Source organism: Prionailurus bengalensis, chromosome E1 (genome assembly GCF_016509475.1).
Source record: "Prionailurus bengalensis isolate Pbe53 chromosome E1, Fcat_Pben_1.1_paternal_pri, whole genome shotgun sequence".
Lineage (NCBI taxonomy): Eukaryota > Metazoa > Chordata > Mammalia > Carnivora > Felidae > Prionailurus > Prionailurus bengalensis.
This window is the reverse complement of record NC_057347.1, coordinates 5,840,442-5,860,511: the sequence shown is the minus strand read 5'-3', so window position 1 is coordinate 5,860,511 and position 20,070 is coordinate 5,840,442. Positions and strand designations below refer to the sequence as shown.

Sequence of the window (20,070 nt, the reverse complement as noted above, 5' to 3'; positions counted from 1 at the left end):
CTTCTCATCCCCAGATCCATTTCTGCTCTCATCTTTCAGTTATTGGCATCAATGCCTATCTAGGTGTTTATTCCTGGAATCTGAGATGTTTCCTGGGCTAAAACTTTACCCATATATCACCATGTGTGAGTTGGGTTCTGTCCCCCCAGGCCCCGTCTCTCCCACCCAAGACAGGGGACTTGTACACAATTACTATACAAACTCTGCACTCCCTTTTCTAGAGATATGGAGGCCACAGAGAACCAGGAGTGGAACCTGGTGGCCACACGGTGGCCACAGAGACAATGTGAGCCTGGACCTTCCTGCTCTCAGGCTCCCATTCCAACTTCATTTGTCTGTTACCCCAGTGTGGGCATGAGCTGGTCTACCTACACCACCCGTCATCACCTCTCATTTTTCCTACCCTGTCCTGACCCACAACAACGGCTTTGATATGTGGAGAAATCCCAACAATCTGACCAACAGTGCCTTCCCTCAGAGGTGTCCTGTTACAGACTCATTCATCCTGCTCAGGACCGGTATCTTCATTGCTCCTCTGATCCAAGAGCAGGGCTGGGGATGAAAAAGAGCCTGTATAGTTTCAGCAGCCTCCCCGCAAAGGGCGAGGGGCTCGGACGCCCTCAAATCCTGTCCTCCCGTCTCCCACAGGGGGGAATAAAAGCCTTCCAGACAATGTGAGGTAAAGGAAGGAAGCTAGAGACCGCAGAGTTTCCCGGGATGATAGCCGTTTTTGAGAGCTGGCCTTCCTGAGCAGCCACGGAAGCTGCTCGCATTACAATCAGACTTGCGAGACTTTTGCCGGCTGGCGGGCTTTCTCAGGGAGCAACCGTGAGCCAGCCAGCGCTCACGGCGCACAGGGGTGCGATTCCTTAGCCTCGGGGCAAGTGTGCAAACTCTCAGCAGGCACAGAGTTCACGCTCGCCAAATGCCTGTGGAGTTGAGGGGTCAAACTCCTTGCCCAGAAGGCGGGAACTCCCTGATGCACGGCGTGAGGTGGTGATCTCAGGAATCCTGCCCGCCTTGACTTTCTGGAAGGAATGTGGGAACCTGCCAACGCTACCTGGGAACGCTGCCAGGCAGTTTTACCTTCTTCTCGACTTCCGCGGCCGTCTGCTTGGTGGTCTCCAGGTTCTCCACTAAGGCCGTGTCCCCCAGGAAGTTCCCAGATGCTGAAGAGAGGCGAGAAAGCAGGTTGTCTTCTAGTGTTTTCAGGGTGATTTTGAACCCGTTCTGTTGCTTGGTGAGATCTGACTGCAAACATAGAGCAAGGGGGAGTCAGGTGCAGGAGCCCAGCACACCCTATGCCTGGCGTAGGTCTGAACAGATAAATGCTACAGGGTCTTCTTTTTTAACGTTTTTACTTGTTTTTGAGGGAGCACAGGCAGGGGAGGGGCGGAGAGAGAGAGGGCAACAGAGGATCTGAAGCAGGCTCTGCACCAACAGCAGCGAGCACGATGCGGGCTCGAACTCACGAACCGCGAGGTCATGACCCAAGCCGAAGTCAGACACTCAACTGGCCGAGCCACCCAGGTGCCCCTGAGGTACCTTCTTAATGTGTCCATAACCTTGGCTGGCTAGCCCCAGCCCCTTCTCAGAGGAGAAAACACAGTGCTGGCACATAGCGTGTTCCCTCAGTGGAAACTATTTGTGTGACTAGTCAGAGGGTAGGGTCAAGTTCTCATTCTCTGGAAGGTCACCTCTATTACCTCTTTACTGCCCCAAATGAATGGCTCTCCTGTAGATGCTCTTTACTTGGAAAAAAAAAATCAACAGAAAGTGACAAGTTTAGACAAGCTTCCTCCCTTCCTTGGTGGATCCCCCACGAACCTTAAGCTGCTCCAGGTCCGGCCTCTCCATGCTGACCACGGCGGCCAACAGCTGGTCCTCCAGGCCATCCCTGGTCACCGTAAAGTTGATCAGGGTGGCCTGAGCCTGCAGCTCGGGCTGGTAGTGAGGATTGGCCAGCTTGGTGTGAAGGATGAGCCGGAAGCTGGGGTTGTATTCACATTCTTTGTCTCCGATTTTGATGAATCTGGAACACGAAGGGTCATGTGAAGGTGGGGTGCCTTCCTGTGAGACTTGGTTTGGGGACAGAACTCCAGATGGTTTTTGTTTGTTTGTTTTTTGTAAGATCATAGCAAACAATATAGCCACATTCGGATTCGTCTCAAGCAGGTCTAGCCTGAACGCTAGGATTCTTATTTGCCCTAATGTGGGTTGGGACGGGGGTGGAGGGTGGGAGACTTTCTCCCACGGCCACCATGTTGGATTTTGCATGTGCCACCACAGGGAGAGGCATCCAGGGAGTTGCCCAGGGAGGTGAGTACGTTATGAAACGTGCCCAGCAGATGGCAGTAAAGTGTTTGCAGGAAAGGGCACCCTAAGTTTGCAGAAAGGTGCCTTCTGGGCTAGCAGCGATGGGGCCCTTTTTCTTTCTTTTTCTTTTTTTTAATTTTTTTTCAACGTTTTTATTTATTTTTGGGACAGAGAGAGACAGAGCATGAACAGGGGAGGGGCAGAGAGAGAGGGAGACACAGAATCGGAAACAGGCTCCAGGCTCCGAACCATCAGCCCAGAGCCTGACGCGGGGCTCGAACTCATGGACTGCGAGATCGTGACCTGGCTGAAGTCAGACGCTTAACCGACTGCGCCACCCAGGCGCCCCGGCCCTTTTTCTTTCTTGGCTGATGGAGAGTAACTGCTAAGGTGGTTAATTTGGTAAGTGAGCACATACTAAGGACACGGAAAGGGTATTTATGGCCTGGGCAGTGGGTGAGGCTCTGGAATGAAGCAACCCATCACAATAATTACCTCTCTCGTGTCCCTCCTTCTGCCAGACGCTTGCTGAGCCCCTGACCACTTACCAGCCCCCAAAGCCACCAGGACTCAACAGATGGACAGAGAACCGAGTTCTCAGAACCCAGAAGTCTGGCTTGGGTAAAAATGACTCATGCTTACGAGTCAGTCTGCGTTTTGACCGCTTTCCTTCTAAAGTTCTTCCAAAACAGTGCGCCGCTAACACGTAGGGGGAAGTCGAGGAGGACGTGACAGGACGGGAGCTACGTGATTCCAGGAAACTGTCTCTACGAGTCAAGGGCAGCTGAGTGTTCCCCTTGGGTCGCGTCGGAGCCACCTGACGGGAGTTAAGGAGAACGTGTTCTGGGCAGAGCAGATCTGCTCACGGTTCTACCTGGGGCTACCATCCAGTTCCTCCCACAGGATCAACAACATGGCTAAGTCGTACCGTCCTTTCTTGATGACTTCTCTCCCGAGCAGGGGACCCAGGACAGGGTCAACGGATTCTTCCAGGTTTTCGATTAGCACCACATCTCCAGCTTCCAGGGCACGCTCTATGGTTTGGAGATACCTGGGGAGAAAGTCGGGCAGTGTGAGCTGGTGGCAAAGTGCGGATCCACAGGAAACGTAACAGGACGACCGTGGCCTCAGTGGCCAACGTGGAGGTGCGGCTACCTGGGATGACTTCGGCGGTCACGTGCTTCTCTGTTTAAAGTGATACTTATGCGATCTCATAAAGTTTTAGAAAGAAGGAAACGTTGTCAAATACAAAAAAGAATACGGAAATGAATGTAACCCTTCCATCGGTCATTTACATCTTGGTGTTTAACATGTATGTTTGGAGATATTATATTCTCGAGTTTGTTATTTGTATTTTGCTATATATTATTCATGTATAATTTAACTTACATTTGCACCTCTCTTTGTTTGTTATTGGATGTCACGCAGCACATTTATCATTTGGTTCCTGTACGTAAAATGTATCAGAAACATTTCCCCATCTCATTAAATATATATATGAAAAATTTTATTATTATGTTAATGTTTTTCTTAACGTTTAGTTGAGAGAGAGAGTGCGAGCAGGCGAGGGGCAGGGAGACAGGGAGACACAGAATCGGAAGCAGGCTCCAGGATCTCAGCTGTCAGCACAGAGCCCGGCACGGGGCTCGAACTCATGAACTGTGAGATCATGACCTGAGCTGAAGTCGGACGCTTCACCAATGAGCCACCCAGGTGACCCTAAAAATTGTATTATTATGTAAAAAAAATGTTTATTTATTTTGAGAGAAAGAGCATGCATGAGCAGGGGAGAGACAGAGAGAGAAGGAGAGAGAGAATCCCAAGTAGGCTCTGTGTTGCCAGCACAGAGCCCGATGTGGGGCTTGATCCCATCAACAGTGAGATCTTGACCTGAACCGAAATCAAGAGTCAGACATCCAACCGGCTGAGCCACGCAGGCACCCCTTAAATATTCTTCTAAAATAATTTTCTATGACTGGCTGTCGGGCTGTACTTATATACCTCAATTTATTTAACAATTGCCTAAACCAGGTTATTTCAAAAGTGTCAGTGTTATGTCGAGTTTAATAAACATGTTAAAAGATTGATCTTCTCTAAATATATGGATAAGTTTGATGTAATTCCAATTCAAACAATAGATAACAATAAAACTATAGAGATTGATCATGAATAAGTCTTAAAGGGAACCTAAAAGGAAACAATAAGTATGATTAAAAACATAAAAGCTACCAAGAAAAAGAGGAGGTATTCATATTAGCTAATACTAAAATATTTTAGGGGCATCTGGGTGGCTAAGTCAGTTAAGCATCTGACTTCAGGTCATGATCTCATGGTTCATGAGTTCAAGCCCCACATCGGGCTTTCTGCTCTTAGCACAGAGCCTGCTTCAGATCCTCTGACCTCCTTTCTCACTGCCCCTCCTCCACTCGTATTCTCCTTCCCTCCCTCCCTCCGTCTCTCAAAAATAAATTAAAAAAAATAAAATATTGTATGTAACTTTAATAATATAGATACAGAGGAAGAAGCAAATTCTAAAATATTTTCTTTAACTCGAACAAACTGGATATATAGGAAGAATCTGAAAGGGTATCATATCCCCCGAAGTTAGAGTTTTCCCCTGAATGATGAATTATAGGGTATTTAATTTCTTTTATTTTGTAACATCACCACCCCCCCTTTTTACTGTGATGATACATGACGTTTGTAATGCAAGTTGCCATCATAAATGTTGCTAAATACAAAGCTGAGTAATTAAAGGCTGGTATAGTATTATATAAATGGAAAAGAATAAAGACTGTAATAAAATAATTTAATACAGAGTAAAATGTCATCTCTAATTAATCAAGGAAAGGATGGAGAATTTAATAAATGCTATTAGAACAGTGGCTGACCACCTGAAAGTGAAAATTAGGTCTGTATCTTATATAGCACCCTAAAATATATTTCAGGTGATTGGATTTCAATGTTAAAAGAAAACACCTACAAAAGCCCTAAAAAAATCTAGGTGAATATTTATATAATTTCTGGAGAGAAAAAGGCTTTTCTAATCATGATATATAGAATAAATGGATGACATATCTGGACACAAAGGAGGCCCTCAGGGGCACGTGGGTGGCTCAGCCGGCTAAGCGTCTGACTCCTGGTTTCGGCTCGGGTCACGATCTCACAGTTTGTGAGTTCGAGCCTCACATCGGGCTCTGCGCTGACAGTGCGGAGCCTGCTCGGGATTCTCGGTTCTCCCTCTCTCTCTCTCTGCCCTTCCCCTGCTCACTCTCTCTCTCTCTTTTGCTCTCAAGAAATAAATGAACTTGAAAAAAAAAGCCCTCAGAATAAAAAACCCCACAGCTGTCATGTGTCAAACCCCATAAATAAGACTAAAAGACAAATAACCCACCAGAGCAGGGAGACCATACCCAACAGTCTTCACACACATTGTAATATAATATTTACGTTCAGATAATATACAACAGATCTAGAAACGCACCCGACAGAAAAGTGGATGGACAGAAAACAGAGAATTAACTGCACACGTGTTTACTGAAGCCCTACTATGTGTCAGGCACTGTTTTTGGTACTCAAGGATATAGAACGAGCAAAGAGGAAAAACGCTTGTGTCTAAAAGGCAGTTGTTGGCCAATTAGAAAGGGATTTTCCTGATGTTCATTTATGTTTTTATTTAGAGAGAGAGCGCGTATACGGGAGGGGCAGAGAGAGAGGGAGAGACAGAGAACCCCAAGCAGGCACTGCACTGTCAGTACAGAGCCTGACTCGGGGCTCGAACTCATGAAACTGTGAGATCATGAGCCGAGCCGAAAGCAAGAGTCGGGCACTGAACCAGCTGAGCCGCCCAGGCGCCCTTAGAAAGGAGTATTTTGATCAAAGTGCGGGGAGAAGGCCAGGATGACATTAGTCTGATCGATGGCACAGGTTAAAATATACCCGGGTGTACCTTGGGATTCATTTCTCCTCTTATCCTCTCTAGAAGAAAGGATCCATCTGGCAGTCAATATTTGCTTGAACTATTTTTGTAACATTGCGTGTTTGATTTAAACAACACCGGCTGATCTGGACCTCTGGGCAACCGCGTCTGGGACGTGTGACCAGACCACCAAACCTCACCTTGGTGGCTGTGGGCTGGGTTTCTAACTGAGAAGCAAATGCTGCCTCCGTCAGTTTTTTTTTTCTCTTAAATTTAATTATTTAAAAAATTGTGCTTAAAATATACGTAACACAAAATCTCCCATCTCAGCCGCTTTTAAATTCTGATTAAGTTGTCAAGCAAAGCTCTGCCAAAGTAAAGTGTGTTTTTATGCACAGGAATCCTTTCATATAACATCATTGCCACAATCCTATTTTGATTGAGTTCTAAGTTAGCGAGGGGAAAAAAGAAAGCAGTTATGGATGCTTCCACTTCCATTTCCCAGCTCGGCGCATCAAGTATGTTCACATTATCATGCTTGCTGTCACCACCTTCCGTCTCCAGAAGTTCTCCACCTTGCAAAACTGAAACTCTGTACCCTTTAACCAGCAACTCCCCACCCCCCTCCCTTCAGCCCTTGGTAACACCATCCTGCTTTCTGCCTCTTGCGAATTTGATAACTCGAGGGACCTCCTACAAGTAGAACCATACGGTATCTAGAAAAGCACCCGACAGATCTACAACATAGATCTTTGGGGTCCTTTTGTGTCTGGCTTTTTTCACTCAGCATAATGTCCTCAAGGTTCGTGTCAGAACTGCCTTCCTTTTTAAAGCTAATATTTCACTGGGGCGCCTGGGTGGCGCAGTCGGTTAAGCGTCCGACTTCAGCCAGGTCACGATCTCGCGGTCCCGGAGTTCGAGCCCCGCGTCGGGCTCTGGGCTGATGGCTCAGAGCCTGGAGCCTGTTTCCGATTCTGTGTCTCCCTCTCTCTCTGCCTCTCCCCCATTCATGCTCTGTCTCTCTCTGTCCCAAAAATAAATAAACGTTGAAAAAAAATTAAAAAAAAAAAAAAAAAAGCTAATATTTCACTGCATGGATACAACACGTTTCGTTCATCCGTTCGTGTGTTGACGGATACTTGGGTTGCTTCTACTTTTTTTTTTAATGTTTATTTTTGAGAGACAGAGCGTGAGCAGGGGAGGAGCAGAGAGAGAGGGGGAGACACAGAATCCGAAGCAGGCTCCAGGCTCCGAGCCGTCGGCACAGAGCCCGACGCGGGGCTCGAACTCGCAGACCGTGAGATCGTGACCTGAGCCGAAGTGGGATGCTCAGCCAACTGAGCCATCTAAGCGCCCCAAGGTTGCGTCTACATTTTGAATATTGTCCACCGTGCTATGAACGTAGGCGTACAAACGTCCACTGCTTTCAAAATGGTATATTCTTGCGGACATTGATTTGCTTCCGTGAACCTCAGTTTCCTCAGACGTGAAATGGTACCAGTCGTGTAGTCTTATCAGTTGTGCGGATTAAGGAAAGCATTTGAGATAAGGTACCTAACACCAGGACTGGCAATAAATGATCTCTGTCGCTCCTCCTCTTCCCCATGGCACCCTCCTATCCCGCTCACGTATCCTAACGTCACGGACAAGAATCCAGAGCAGAGACTACAAAGCTAAGTTCTAACCCAGTTAATGAAGCCATGGGGTGGGAGACGCCAAGGTCTGGGGTCGTGAAGTGTGGTGGGTGCTGATAGACCTTCTCAGAGACACTCATGTCCCTTCGTGTAGTAATGGCCCCATCGGGAATGTGTGAAGCTGTACGAGGCAGGTGAAAGGGCTCTCGGGGGTTCACCGCTAACTTGGCTACCATGCTTCCAACTGCTATATCCGGTCATTCTTTGGGAGACATCGTGTTTGGGTTTGTTCTGGGGGGGGCTGGGCCGGAGGTAGAAACAACGGGTAGACACGTGGGCTCCAGGATGGGCTAAGACAGGCGCTTTTTGGCTCAATGTGAGGGAGACTTTATAAAACACAGAACTGCCTGATGGTGGAGCGTGATGGGGAGGTCATGTCCAAGGACAGGTGTGAGTGTGAACACGATGGGAGGGGGGTGGGAAGGCGGGGAGAAAGGGCCCCTGATGGGTCAGGAGGCGGGCACGCACGATTCCTAATGACAAACACAACTACCCAGGCATCTTCCATGGAGAGGGGTCCTAAAATGGGAAGAGAAACACAGGAAGGCTCGCGGAGGGACCGGGAGGGTAGAGACAACCCGCTGGGGTTGTCTTACGACCCGCTCACTCCATCTCTCTTCTCTCTGCACAGGTGGCGAAAGTCAGAAGTGATGTGCTCAGCCACCTACCCCTTCTGACCGATCCGGGTGACCCTGAGGTTCTCGCCGTATTTGTTCTTGATCCACTTCATGCCTTGCAGCTGCGGGTCAACCACGAGCGGCCAGCGCTCACAGGCGACCACGATGGTGGCGTTCTCCACGGACATGCGGTCTGCGGGGAGTCCCTGGTTCTGCCAGGCTGCCACGTCGGCCTCGTCCGTCAGCATCCTCAGGGGATCCAGGGTGGGGGTGACCGGGATGGGCACCTGACGAGGGAGAAACGAGGCCCGCGCTCAGAACGGAGAGGCAAGCCTTCTCAGCCAGATCCAAATGCCCCTGAAAAGTGCTTTCCTGGCTGCGCGATTATTTCTGGAAGCGGGTTTTCTGAACGTCCTGAGGGCCTTTTTTCTCTCGGTGGGTGAACAGCAGCAGCCAGGCTCGGTGACCCTTTGTTCGTTAGCGCATTCGCCCAAATCAAACTTCTAGCATCGATGATTTGTACGTTAGCAACAGCCTCCTGTCTGCCCTCGCCCGTGTTAACAGGGTCACTTTCCTGCTGCTCTCTCGTTCTCACGCGGGCCCCTGGCCTCGTGGGCTTTCCCCTGTCGCTGCCAGCCCACGCCACCCTTGCTGTCCCGTATGTCACCCCCTGCTGGTTGTGCTGCACACAACCGGAGGTGCCTACTTTTCTCCCTGCCCAGAACATTCCACTTCCAGGGTGGATTATAGGGCTCCTCCTTTCCTTTTTCTGTTGACCTCTCTCAGCTCAATTCTGCTGCTAGTCCTATTTTCCACTGGGGGCACGCACGCATTTTTGTTAATTGGGGTAAAATTCATGTAACTTAAAGGAACCACTTATTTTTTATTTTATTAAAAAAATTTTTGAGGGGGTCGCCTGGGTGGCTCAGTCGGTTGAGCGACCGACTTCGGCTCAGGTCATGATCTCACGGTCCGTGAGTTCGAGCCCCGCGTCAGGCTCTGCGCTGACAGCTCGGAGCCTGGAGCCCAGTTTGGAATCTGTGACTCCCTCTCTCTCTGCCCCTCCCCCGCTCATGCTCTGCTCTGTCTCTCAAAAAATGAATAAACATTAAAAAAATTTTTTTACAGGGGAGAGATGCTGTCCTCAGGTGGCCCAGAGGGCAGTGGATGGCAAGGCAGGGTACTGTATGGGAACACGGCTGCATAGGTCTCCCTCCCAGACCCCAGAGATCACTAGGGGATGCTCAGGTGCTAGCATGCAATAAAGAGCTAGAAGACTCTATTGCCAGGAGAGCTCCCTGGCTGTAGAGCTGTAGGAGAGATCCAGGCTGTACACACCTTTAGCTGGCTTAGGTAGGGTCGCCAGGTGCCGTCCATGAGGCTCTGCCGATATCCCTTCGTGAAGAAGCCGAGGTACGAAACGAAAGCCGTGGTCAGAAGCACGTCTCCGCAGAGTTTGCTCTCCTGCTGTCTGAAGTTCTGCACGGCCTCTGCCCACCTCACGTTTTCTGAGGCCAGTCCCCTCACCTGTGGTTTCAGAGAGCAGAGAGGACAGACGACGCATCATCCCACAGGCTGCATACAGACCCCGGGATTGAGTCACACGGGACGCACGGTGCTCGTCTGGTGGCAGCAGTCTCGGGACATCGTTCAGGTGGCCCTGTGGATCCACGGGGAGTCGCACATTTTTGGGGAACAAGACCCTGTTCTGTTCTGTGCTATGTGTTATTGGGGCTGTGGATGGATTACAGGGTGTGAATGTGGGCTTGGAGAAAATTAAATACGACCGTGTCGGTTAATCACTTAGCACGGTGCCTGGGATGCAAACATACTAGAAGCTCATGCACCTCCCCCTCTCCTCTCCAAATGCTGGGGAGAGGAAAAGAAATAAAATCAATCCCATGCGCTATAAATAATTCACAGTGGGCGGGGAGACAGACATGGTAATGAAGGCCCAGAGTCAGAAGTACTGAAACATGGCCGTGCGTGAGGCACCAAGATGGCGGAACACGTCCTGACTCTGCCCGCCCCGCTTTGGTATGGCGCTCCTCTCCAAGGGGGAGCCCCTCTCTGGGGAGGAGGGGCCTCCTTTCTACAGTAGGCATCTGGTAGAGCTGAGTCTGCGTTGTGACTGACCCTCTTTCCTTCCTTGAGAGATGGCATCAGAGAACATCACAGCTGGAAGAAACCTTAAGGATGTGCCAGCCCAACCATTCCCATGCCCAGTTTTTAGGTGACACGGATAAAGACCAGAAAGTGGAAGGATCTCTCCAGAACCTCTAGGTCGGTAGAGACAGGGTTGGCTTCAGAGCCTGTACAGCCTGCCTGCCTCCCAAGAGGATCAATTCAGAAAACTCCCGGGCCAGGCAGAGAAGGCCGTGCTAAGTTCTGAAAGCCAAACAGAGAGCGGAATGGGAGGCCAGCTGGGAGGTCTGGACTACCTCTTGCAGAAGAGCTGTCTCTACACTGAATTGTTCAGTTAAAACCATCGTCCCAAAGCTACTCAACAGCAGGTGAAACAGACAACTGCACAGACGCGCGCCTTTCTTCCCGGAAGCCATGGCTCATTTCAGTCATGGTTGTGACTCACTTCTCCCTAAACGAGAAAACCTGGCTCTGTTTTATAAACAAACGGTGGCTGGAATAAACATAAAAAAGGTATCAGTTCTACCTTTGGAGAGAAAGGTGCTGTGAAGGCTCTCCATTGAAGGGAAATCTTACCCCATGGACGGTGCCTTCCAGGATCTTAGCTGGTTTATGAGGAAACATATAAGCCGCGGGGGATTTAAAAAGGCAATGAATACTGACACTCTTTTCATCAAGAGTTGGTGTCTACAGGGGTGCCTGGGTGGCTCAGTCAGTTGAGCGTCCGACTCAGGCTCATGGCATGATCTCGTGGTTCGCGGGTTCAGGCCCTGCGTCGGGCTCTGTGCTAACAGCTCAGAGCCTGGAGCTGGCTTTGGATTCTGTCTCCCTGGCTCTCTGCCCCTCCCCCACTTTCTCTCTCCCTCTCTCTCTCTGTCGAAAATAAACATTAAAAAAAAAGAATTTTATTTTCAGAAGGAAGATCTTTTTTTTTTTTTTTCTAGATGTTGGTCAATGATGATATATAAATTATATATCCCATTTCAGGGGCGCCTGGGTGGCTCAGTCAGTTGAGCGTCCGACTCCAGCTCAGGTCATGATCTCACGGTTCGTGGGTTCGAGCCCCACATCGGGCTCTGTGCTGATGGCTCAGAGCCTGGAGCCTGCTTCTCATTCTGTGTCCCCCTATCTCTCTGCCCCTCCCCTGCTCACGCTCTGTCTCTCAAAAGTGAATAAAGATAAAAAAAAATGAGTTGGTGTCTATGTGCCCCCTCCCTGAACCCATGACCAATAGAATGCAGCAGAAGTGATGTTGTGTTGGGTTTTGGTCCCAGGCCTTAAGAGACCAGGACCTTCTGCTTTCTGTCTCTGGGAGCCCTGGGTCTCCATGTAAGAGGTCTAAGTACCCTGCTGGAGAGACCTTCCAGGGGCTCCTGCCACGGTGCATGTGGCAAACCAGCCAGCCGCTGGCTGAAGAGTGCTGAGTGGCCCCAGGAGGCGCCACACAGGGCAGAGGACCCGCTGGTTGAAACCTACCCAGATTCCCAGCCCGCAAACCCGTGAGAGGCAATGAAATGGTTGTTGTGCTAAACCGCTAAGTTTTGGGGGGGGGCAGTCTGTTAGACACCCACGAGACAGGCACCCTGCTGTGACCCTCGGATTTAGTTTCGCAGGGAGGCTGGAGCCCGCCTGAGGGTATTTGTGCACACGTGCGTATAGGCAAGGTCACGCTCAGAAATGCTCAGGGTTGAGAGGTCTCCTTCTCTCCTGCTTCTCTCTCAGCTCCTCATCCTGGTCACACCCTCATCATCAGATGTTACACGGGTAAGAGCTTCGGAGCTCGCCTGTCACGCAGCTACCTTCATCCTGGACCCCTTCCTCCAGCTGATGCGCGTATATGCACATCAGCATGTCACGTGTCACCGGCTGTCTGATAGGTCAAGGGCTCCCATCCTCCCTACTGATCCGTCTCTGTAGGAAAACTTTTTTTTTTAATTAAAAAAATTATTTGAGAGAGAGAGAGAGAGAGAGAGAGAGAGAAAGCATGTGGGGAAAAAATGCATAGGGAGAGAGAGACAGAGAATCTCAAGCTGTGACGAGTCCCGACAGGGGACTTGAGTCCATGAACCATGAGACCATGGCCTGAGCTGAAGTCAAGAGTTGGACGTTCAACCTATTGAGCCACCTGGGTGCCCCGGAAAACTCTTTTGAGCACACCAGGGTGTGCGTTCACACTTCTCAGGATCTGGTCCCCGCATCCCAGCACATTTAAATATTCCCCCCCCCCGCCCCCCAAGTCAGAGCATCGCTAAGCTGTGCTCTATTTTGCACCTCTGTGGCGCCTGACAAGCTCGGATAATACGATCAAGGCTCAGGCTGCTGGGGCTCACACTCACCAGGCGATTCGCAAGGGAGATGACGCCTGCGGTCGCTTCGGCTTCTCGCTGACATCTGAGCTTGTCTGCCGTGGCTTTCTCAAACTTGGCTGTGAGTTTGGCCAGGTTTTCATTCAGGTGCTGTTGAGGAAGGAGCATGAGGCTGATCAGTAATTCCAGCCCGAGTCACCTCTAGTGCTGCTGAGACAGATGCGTGTGTCGGTGACTTTTAAGGAAGGCCCCCGGGGGGAAGGCATAAGGGACTGAGGAAGGCTGGGCGGAGAAGGAAAGGAAGGGAAATCAGGGGTGATCTTGGGGGAGAGTCCGGGGGGATGTCCAGATCAGTCCTGACCCAAGTGAGAGGGCTGAGTTTCCCACCTCAGTGCAGAGCCAAGGAGGGGGGGGGGTGGTGACAGACATAGAAGGGGGTGCATAAATTCTGCCTCTCCTTGTAGTGGGGGAAAATGGGTTGCAGGAGCCTATCAACGAAGGCAAGGGCTGCTGTTCAAAGCAAAAGTGCACCAAACGCTGGGGTGGCCTGAAAATGTTCGGGAGGATCCCGGGGGTCCTGGGGGGAAGCACACTGTGTCTGGGGCCGCAGGTCTGTGGTTTGGGATTGGGCTGTCTGCAATCTAAGCCCTCCCCTTGCTTTAAGGTCTTAGGAGCACAGCTCACTTTTGCTTAACCTCATCGATTCTCTCCAATGATCCTGAAGTCGAGGAACGTTTTGTAAAAAGACACGGTTTTAAGGGTTTCTAAATTGATCGAGAATTGAGAATCGACGTGCATAGCTTCTGTTACCCCTGGAATACACATTTGCGTTCACAAAGACACAGGGACACGGGGCACAGCCTCGAAGTATGTCTCAGGTCACCACGATAATGGAGTCAGGCTGCCTTTTTGGCCATTACCAAGTCACAAGGGAAACCACTCACGGACCAAGTTTATACAGCCAAGCAGTTTGAAAAGCACGTGGTGAGCTGTCCGATTAATGATGGCAGACTGGCCACACTCACTTACTTCCTCCTCTCCCTGAGGCCTGCTCTAAAATAATTATGCAACAATTGAAAATGTCAAATCCTTAACACTAAGCAATTGTTGAGGGTCATTGGAGGGGGAGGGATTCCAATAGATTTATGGCAGACTGGACTCGTAGAGGAGTGGAAAGTTCCAGAGCAGGGCACAGGAAGCTGCAGTACAGAGTGGGCCTCAGTTCGCCAAAGGGGATAGGCACTGGGGATTTGGAAACGTCAGGTGTGATGGGGTGGGATGCTGAAAGCAAAAGGGTTTATTGGAAGCTTACTGATCCTCTACCCCCATCTCCACTCCCATGCTCAGTGTCCAATGCCACCAGGCATCCGTGTCACCAGCAGGACATTCAACAGTGGCAGAGAGAAGACGCCACATTGTGGCATATGGGACGTAGCCAACAGAACTCAACTGATCCCCAAAACGAGTTCTTCCGGGGAGCCAGCTCTGCCCTTGCCTACAGAGCTCTCACCAGATTTTGAGTTCTTATAAAACACAAAAGACAAAAAGGCATCTGATGAAGCCTGGATTAAGGTAAACAAGAGGGCAATAAAAGCAACAACCTGAGACAAGAGGTAACGTCAGCCACAGAGAGCGCAAGAAAGCCTAAAATCCTTCACGATGAGTTTCTTAGGAAGATTCGAGATGTCTCATCCATAAAACAAGAAGAGGATGCTAGTAAAAGGAACAGGGAGGGGCGCCTGGGTGGCTTGGTCGGGTGAGCGTCCGACTTCGGCTCAGGTCATGATCTCACAGTCCGTGAGTTCAAGCCCCGCGTCGGGCTCTGTGCCGACAGCTCAGAGCCTGGAGCCTGTTTCAGATTCTGTGTCTCCCTCTCTCTCTGCCCCTCCCCTGCTCATGCTCTGTCTCTCTCTGTCTCAAAAATAAATAAACGTTAAAAAAAAGGAACAGGGAACACAAAAGCGATTGTGGAAATTACTATTATTGTTGATGTAAAAAAAATAATAAATTCAAGGGAAGGGGCCCCGTGGGCTCAGTCGGTTGAGTGTGCAACTTCGGCTCAAGTCATGATCTTACAGTTTATGGTTCGAGCCCTGCATAGGGCTCTGCGCTGACAGCTCAGAACCTGGAGCCTGCTTCGGATTCTGCATCTCCCTCTCTCTCTCTCTCTCTGCCCCTCTCCTGCTCACACTCTGCATCGCAAAAATAAAAAAAATTTTTTTTTAATTCAAGGGAAGAGTTAAAAGATGAATTTGAGGAAATTTAGAAAGAATAAGAAAACAAAGTGACTCTGAGAAAAAACATAGGACTCATCAGAAGGTCCAACTGCCAACAAATATGCATTCTAGAAAATACGATCAAAAAGGAAACAGAAGGGAGATTACTAAAGAAAAAAGACAAAGTAACTTTCTGGAGTGAAGGAAAATAAATCTCCCTGAGCCAAACACAATGAATTGAAAAAGAACAGCAGCTAAGCACATCTATGCAGTTTCAGACACCAAGAATAAAGAGAAAGATGGAAACACTTCTAGAAAGGTGGAAACACAGTGCACTGGCAAAGGAATGGGACCCTGACTGTTCACCAGACTTCTCACCAAAGAAAGGGATAAAGCATTCAGGGTTGTAAAGAGGAGAAAATTAGCATCAGAATTCAATACTCTGCAAAATTGTCACAGCAGTTTCAACATTTTTTAAATGTCTATTTACTCTTGAGAGAGAGAGAGAGACAGAGAGAGAAGAGACAGGATGTGAGGGGGGAAGGGACAGAGTGAGAGAGGACACAGAATCTGAAGCAGGCTCCAGGCTCTGAGCTGTCAGCACAGAGCTCGATGTGGGGCTTGAACTCACGAGCCATGAGATTAAGACCTGAGCCCAAGTCGGATGCTTAACCGATTGAGCCACCCAAGCACCCCAATTGGGTCAGTTTAAAAGTCAATTAAAGGCATTTCCAGACTGGGACCCTTCATAAAATTTACCTCTTAGTTAACGTGTCTGAGAAAGTTACTTAAGAAGGAGCTACAGCAAACAAGAAATCAAGGAAGGAGAAGGCAGAGGTTCTAGAAGTCCTTGGAACCAACCCAAGAAAGCAGTGAATGTGTTTAATCTCCAACACTGATTGGGGTTTGGAGATGGGGACAAGAGAGAAAGGTCTTGGGAGTAAAAATGGACTTGACAGAATATTGGATTGCATGGGGATTTTAATTGAGGCTAGGGGTGCCTGGGTGGCTCACTCGGTTGTTTCTGTCTCTTGATTTTGTTTCATGTCATAATGTTGCAGTCGTGGATCAAGCCTTCTGTCGGGCTCTGTGCAAAGTGCAGATCCTGCTTGAGATTCTTTCTTCCACCTCCCCCCCCCCCGCACCCCTCCCTTGCTTGCGTTCTCTCTCTCAAAATAAAAAGTAAACTTTAATAAAAGAGTAATTGAGGCTATACAAAAGGAATTAATGGCAGAGAAAAAAAAATAAAGGCCAGTAGAAACTCCAGGGGGAGGGGAAAAGATCGTATTAAAAAGGAAACGTATTAAAAATAGAAATTGTTTTAAATAAGAAGCATTATCAGACCTATAAATACCGAGAACAAAGTGGTGGTTGCTAGAGGGGAGGAGGTAGGGGGATGGGCAAAATGGGTGAAGGGGAGCGGGAGATACAGGCTCCCAGTTACGGAATGGGTAAGTCACGAGAACAGAAGGCACAGCATGGAGAATACGGTTGATGATACTGTAATAGCTTTGTATGGTGACAAGTCAGAGCGACACTCATGCTGAGCATAGCAGAACATACAGACTTGTCTAACCACTATGCTGTCCACTCGAAAGTTAATGTAACACTGTGGGTCAACTATCCTCAAAAAAGTTGTTTTCTTTTTTCTTTTTTTAAAAGTGTCTATTTACTTTGAGAGAGAGACAGAGTGCATGAGTGGAGCAGGGACAGAGAGAGAGAGAGAGAGAGAGAGCGAGTCAGAGACACAGAATCCGAAGCAGCTCCAGACTCTGAGCTGTTAGCACAGAGCCCCACACGGGGCTCGAACCCATGGACAGTGAGATCATGACCTGAGCTGAAGTCAGAGGGTTAACCAACTGAGCCACCCAGGTGCCCCATACAGAACTGTTTTATTAATCTTTTTGGATCATTCAATGCTTATGTATAGAAATGGCGATTTTTGTGTGTTCATGGTATATCCTTCACGTTTTCAGAATTTGTTCATTAGCTCACATAGCATTTTGTGGTTGTTACCAAGAAATAACAAATGAAAATTTCTACTGAAAAAAGGACATGTAATTCTAATGTATCAGTTAGATCTGCTATGAACAATATAGGTAGGTTCATAGAATATAATTGGAATTTACTGATTTTTCAACTTTTCCGATCAGGGAACAGAGCATGGGACCCTTCATTTTTGGTTGCAGAACAGAATGAAGTCTTGGTGACTCAAAAGCAAAAGTAACAATCAGTAATGATAACAGAAGCTGGGAGGGGGGAGGTCGGGGGAAGAGCTGACGGAAAGGGTAATCATCTTTTCTTGGCAACTGAGGGTTCCTACGAAGCTGCCTCTGTGTGAGAAGGCAAGAAACAAAGGTCACGTCAACCGAAAGAAGTTGTCGTGATGGTATCACTGGGGAGACGTGGGGATGAACACCTTAGGGCCTCATCTAGCAGAAAGTCAACTGTCTGCATAAGGTCCATCAAGTAACAGGATGTCTCAACCGACGAATGGATAAAGATGTGGTTTATATATACCACGGAATACTACTTGGCAACGAGAAAGAATGAAATCTGGCCATTCGTAGCCACGTGGATGGAACTGGAGAGTGTGATGCCAAGTGAAGTAAGTCAGGCAGAGAAAGACAGATACCATATGTTTTCACTCATATGTGGATCCCGAGAAACTTAACAGAAGACCATGGGGGATGGGAAGGGGGGAAAAATTACAGAGAGGGAAGGAGGGAAACCATAAGAGACTCTTAAATACAGAGAACAAACTGAGGGTTGATGGGGGGGGGGCTGGGGGGAGACGGGAAAGTGGGTGATGGGCATTGAGAGGGCACCTGTTGGGATGAGCACTGGGTGTTGTATGGAAACCAATGAGACAAGAAATTTCATAAAAAAAAAAAAAAAAAAAAAAGAAACAGGACGTCAGCCCAGCACACAGGTGGAAGTCAGAAGTTCAGATGACAGAGGTCAGGAACATGATGTAAGCTGGTCAGATGAGTCTAGCACTGGGGGGGTTTGGGGAAGGCACTGGTGGGGACTGCGACCAAACTGGATTGGATGGCAAGGTGCTACTCAACTCCAGGGTCATTTCATGATATTTTAGAATCTTCTGATTACTTTAAGACTGGCCAGAAATCAGATTTTTACAATGATCTCCTGAAGATTATTTATTTATTTATTTATTTATTTATTTCTTAATGTTGATTTATTTTTGAGAGAGACAGAGACAGAGTGTGAGTTGGGGAGTGCCAGAGAGAGAGAGAGGGAGACACAGAATCTGAAGCAGTCTCCAGGCTCCCGGCTGTCAGCACAGAGCCCGACACGGGACTCAAACTCATGAACTGCAAGGTCATGACTTGAGCTGAAGTAGATGCTTAACTGACTGAGCCACCCAGGTGCCCCTTATTACTATTATTTTTATGAACTGTAACATTAGTATCTGCTCATTATAGAAAGAAAGAAAATTCCAATAAGCAAAACTTATTCAAAATATATCTCCCCAAGGGAGCCTGAGTGACTCAGTCGGTTAAGCATCTGACTTCGGCTCAGGTCACGATCTCGTGGTTTGTGAGTTCGAGCCCCGCGTCGGGATCTGCTCTGACAGCTTAGAGTCTGGAGCCTGCTTTGGATCTTTGGACCCTGTGTCTCCCTCCCTCCCTGGCACTCCCCTGCTCACGCTCTCTTTCTCAAAAACAAATAAACATAAAAAAAAACTTAAAAAATATACCCCCCAGGTATAACTACAACTATTTGTGTTTTTATGTATTTTATAATCTGTTTGGAAAAAATGTTTTTATACTGTATCTTGGATAGAACATTCTTTACTTGGAATTATCCTAAAATCCTAAAAATAAGGCTTGGGGACTGGAGAAGTCTGCCTATGGCCACCATGGCACATAGGAAGAATTTCCTTGCCCGGGGTGGCCCTTCACATTCGGGGTGGATGTCAGCCCCTCACCTCTGTCATTAGTGGGGGAGTTTTCAAACTCTTGGGACGCTGACAGGAGTGTGGATAAGCAAAGGATGGGGAGAAGGTTGTTAAAAGCAAAAAAACATTTTTTCCCCCAAAAAACACTTTGGCAGAAGAGCGGTGCCTTCCTAAGGTAGCCAAGTATTTGAAAGATCTGCTCATTGCTTTCACACGTTGAGTGGGCCCATCATGCGAATGTTGGCTACTGAATAGGTATAAACATTTTGCAAACATTCCCTCTGCACCAAATGTTCCTTTAGTTAAAATAACTTGAGTAAAGAATCCTTCAAAATGCAGTTCTTAACACTTTTCTGGGAGATTCTGCAGAGTATGAAAACCGTCAGGACGCTTTCCCCCTTAACCATCAGTCCTGCGGACGTTAGGGTTTTAACGCACATTGTGTTCTTTGAAAAAAATTTTTTTTCAACGTTTATTTTATTTTTGGGACAGAGAGAGACAGAGAATGAACGGGGGAGGGGCAGAGAGAGAGGGAGACACAGAATCGGAAACAGGCTCCAGGCTCCGAGCCATCAGCCCAGAGCCCGACGCGGGGCTCAAACTCACGGACCGCGAGATCGTGACCTGGCTGAAGTCGGACACTTAACCGACTGCGCCACCCAGGCGCCCCTTGTGTTCTTTGAAGAAGGGCATCGTTGTGGTGATTATCACCTGCTTTGAGTAGACGGGCCCGCAACGCGTGGAGTCATAAGGCAAACATACAGAGATTAGCTGCTTTGCTTTAAAGCACCTTTAGAGAGAGACTGGCCGCAAGGATCTTTGAACTGGTGCCCTGAGCCGTAGAATTTGATCTAGTCTGCCACCTTGCATCTCATGATCTGTAAAACCCTTTCTTATCATCGTGACGCACTTGCTGTAAGAATCTTACGTGCCTG

General features: G+C 48.5%; 1 protein-coding gene across 1 annotated transcript in view; it reads right to left on the bottom strand.

The window, feature by feature from the left end:
• The window catches only part of DNAH9 (dynein axonemal heavy chain 9), a 332,285-nt gene that overhangs the window by 73,957 nt on the left and 238,258 nt on the right, over positions 1 to 20,070 (bottom strand). The window contains exons 52-57 of the mRNA XM_043585501.1: positions 13,028 to 13,147; positions 9,885 to 10,073; positions 8,598 to 8,833; positions 3,245 to 3,367; positions 1,828 to 2,032; positions 1,087 to 1,251 (exon numbers count right to left, since the gene is read on the bottom strand). Coding sequence (XP_043441436.1) covers positions 1,087 to 1,251; positions 1,828 to 2,032; positions 3,245 to 3,367; positions 8,598 to 8,833; positions 9,885 to 10,073; positions 13,028 to 13,147 — 1,038 coding nt within the window. The remainder of the gene's footprint in view (positions 1 to 1,086; positions 1,252 to 1,827; positions 2,033 to 3,244; positions 3,368 to 8,597; positions 8,834 to 9,884; positions 10,074 to 13,027; positions 13,148 to 20,070) is intronic.